This window comes from Pollachius pollachius (assembly GCF_949987615.1).
Source record: "Pollachius pollachius genome assembly, chromosome: 9".
In the NCBI taxonomy this organism is placed as follows: domain Eukaryota; kingdom Metazoa; phylum Chordata; class Actinopteri; order Gadiformes; family Gadidae; genus Pollachius; species Pollachius pollachius.
In genome coordinates this window covers 3,286,732-3,289,606 of record NC_136942.1, presented here as the reverse complement: position 1 = coordinate 3,289,606, position 2,875 = coordinate 3,286,732, and the positions used below count along the sequence as shown (strand labels likewise).

At 55.3% G+C, this 2,875-nt stretch overlaps 1 protein-coding gene across 1 annotated transcript in view; it reads right to left on the bottom strand.

Annotated features, from left to right (window-relative positions):
* Positions 1–2,875, bottom strand: part of LOC307080139 (filamin-C-like) — a gene marked incomplete at both ends in the record, with an annotated part of 36,313 nt that overhangs the window by 1,008 nt on the left and 32,430 nt on the right. The window contains 4 exon segments of the mRNA XM_079742770.1: positions 6–26; positions 29–166; positions 1,469–1,711; positions 2,542–2,760. Coding sequence (XP_079598896.1) covers positions 6–26; positions 29–166; positions 1,469–1,711; positions 2,542–2,760 — 621 coding nt within the window.

Below are 2,875 nucleotides of genomic sequence, written 5' to 3'. Positions count from 1 at the left end.
GGGGCTCCCGGGGACGCTGTCGTCCCCCACTTGACGATGACGGTGTAGGAGCCCTTTTCCTTGACGGTGTAGCTGACGTTGTACAGCTTGTTGCCCACGTGCTTCACGTACACCTCCTCACACGGGGCCCTAGGGCCATGCACCCCCACCATCAGCATGTTGGTACCTGGGGGGGAGGGGAGGAGGGGAGAGAGAGGGGGATGGAGGGGGAGGGGATGGGATGGGAGAGAGAGGGAGAAAGAGAAGAAGGGATAAAGAGGGGGGGAGAGGGAGGGAGAGAGAGAGAGGGAGGGGAAGGGAGAGAGAGAAGAAGGGATAAAGAGGGGGGAGAGAGAGGGAGAGAGAGGAAGAGATGGAGGGGGGAGAGAGAGGGAGGGGAAGGGAGAGAGAGGGAGGAAGGGGAGGGAGAGAGAGAGAAGAAGGGATAGAGAGGGAGAGAGAGAAGAAGGGATAAAGGGGGGGAGAGAGAGGGAGAGAGAGGAAAAGATGGAGGGGGGAGAGAGAGGGATGGGCAGGGAGAGAGAGGGAGGAAGGGGAGGGAGAGAGAGAGAGAGAAGAAGGGATAAAGAGGGGGGAGAGGGAGGGAGAGAGAGAGAGAGAAGAAGGGATAAAGAGGGGGGAGAGGGAGGGAGAGAGAGAGAGGGAGGGAGAGAGAAAGAGGGAGGGAAAAGAGAAAGAGGGGGAGGTAGAGATAGGGGAATAGAGAGGGGGGAGAGAGGGAGAGGGGTGAGTTCAGTATATTCGGTTGGTTTGCTTGTTTGGGTGGGAATGTATAGGAGAAAAAAGATAGAGATGTGGGTATGTCTAAACTTTTGATGGGGAGTAGAGATTTTGTGTCTACTTTTGCGCATTTGTGTGTGTGTGTAGAGAAGAACCGAAGATATACAGCCAAAGTTAAATGGTGTGTATGCTGTACTGCTATGCCTCATTCGTGAAGGACAAGATGGCCATCATTGGACGCGATTAGACAATCAAAAGTAAGGAAGCGTAAGGAGGGAGGGCTGGACTATAGTGTGCGTGTGTGTGGTGACTAAACTGAGATGCCATTTAGCGAACCCATTCAGCAGACCCTATCAAAGGTGACTACAGCAGATGGTTTCCGATCCAGCTGTTGTCATCACTGGTAGGGCAGCGGTTTAGGCCTTCTTGCCCTAGCAACCCTACTGGTATACCAATGGGACCTTTCATCCGTGGGTCAAAGCGTTGCCAGCTCCCCAGTGCCCTGACACAACCCGTGTGGATGCGGTTGGATCATACACGGTCGGATTATATTCCACGTTCTCCCCACGCCCACGTCGTCGATGTTAATGACATCGTTAGCATGTCTCAGTGTGTGTCGAGCACCAAAAGTCTTCCCCTATTTCAGTCTTCAAACATGCTAATGGCCATATGCGTGCAGGCACGCCCGTGCACGTTCACAGTGTTTGACTCCCTGGGTGTTGCGATACCGTTGCCACGGTGATCTCACCTGCTTTGCCGCAGTCGACGGTGAAGCAGTTCTTCTGGCCCACCAGAGCCTTGGACAGGCCCGGCCCCCGACAGACCACCTTGCTGGCGTCAGACGTCAGTTTGGCGGAGCTGGAGAGGGAGGAGGAGGAGGAGGAGGAGGAGGAGGCGCTGTAGGCCCCGCCCACCTTGGATGACTTGGTCACGGTCTCGACCAGCACGGAGGAGGTCTCGTGGAGGCTGTGACCCCCGGACAGACGGACGCCTGGGGGGAGGGGGAGGGGTAGGGAGAGAGAGAGAGGGAGAGGAGAGAGAGACAGAGACAGAGACAGAGAGAGAGAGGAGAGAGAGACAGAGAGAGAGAGAGAGAGAGAACGAGAGAGAGAGAGAGAGAGAGAGAGAGAGAGAGAGAGAGAGAGAGAGAGAGAGGGGAGGGAGGGGGAGAAAGGGAAAGGGAGCGAAAGAGGGGAGAGAAACAGAGGGGTCAGTAAATGCCTTTTAGTTCAAAGAGTTACATCATGCTGCCTCATTTGGCGTACATTTATTCCAAGTGGACGAATTCTTCTAAGGTGCCCCAGGATATGTAACGGTTACAAAAAAATATACAGATCTTAACTTTTTACAGTGTACCACTGTTGACGGTCCAAAGGACTACAGTAGTGTTTATATAACAATTGCATACAGTGAGATGAGAGGCTTGCATAACAGAGCCATCGCTCCGCTTCAACAAATGTTCCCTGAGAGAGGATTAATTGGATCCTTAAAATGCTCTTGTCATCGCACTTGTGGGCGGGTGTGTGTGTGTGGATTGTATGGGTGGTTATGAGGGCAGGTGTGTGTGATGTGTGTTTGTGTGTGTGTTTGTTTGTTTGCGTGGGCATGCAGGCCTGCGTGGGTGTGTGCGTGTGTGTGTGTGCCTGCATGCGTGTGTGTGTGGGCACGTGCATGTCTGTGTGTGTGTGTGTGTGTGTGTGTGTGTGTGTGTGTGTGTGTGTGTGTGTGTGTGTGTGCCATGCCGGTTAGCAGCCGAGGGGAGTGGGGGGAGAGGGGTAAAGGGGTGGAATCTGGGCGAGGACACAAATAAATCAAGCGCACCTGTGACTCTGGCTTTGAAGGGGCTGCCCACAATGTGCTGCTGGCCGCCGTACTTGATGGCGATGAGATAGCTGCCGGGCGCCATGGGCGTGTAGGTCACCTTGTAGCCCTCGGAGCACTCCTGGCAGTCCATTTTCACCTTGGAGGGGCCGTCGATGTTCACCGCCAGCGCGCCCGACCCCGCGTTACAGGTGTTGACCACGAACTCCGCGGGCACGCCTGAGGACCGAGACCCCGACGGAGGGGTGGGGGGGGGGGGGGGAACAGATTAACAATCTGAACGAGAGAGACGGAGCGGAACAGGTGGCGAAGTGGGACGCGCTGCGCGGCAGTC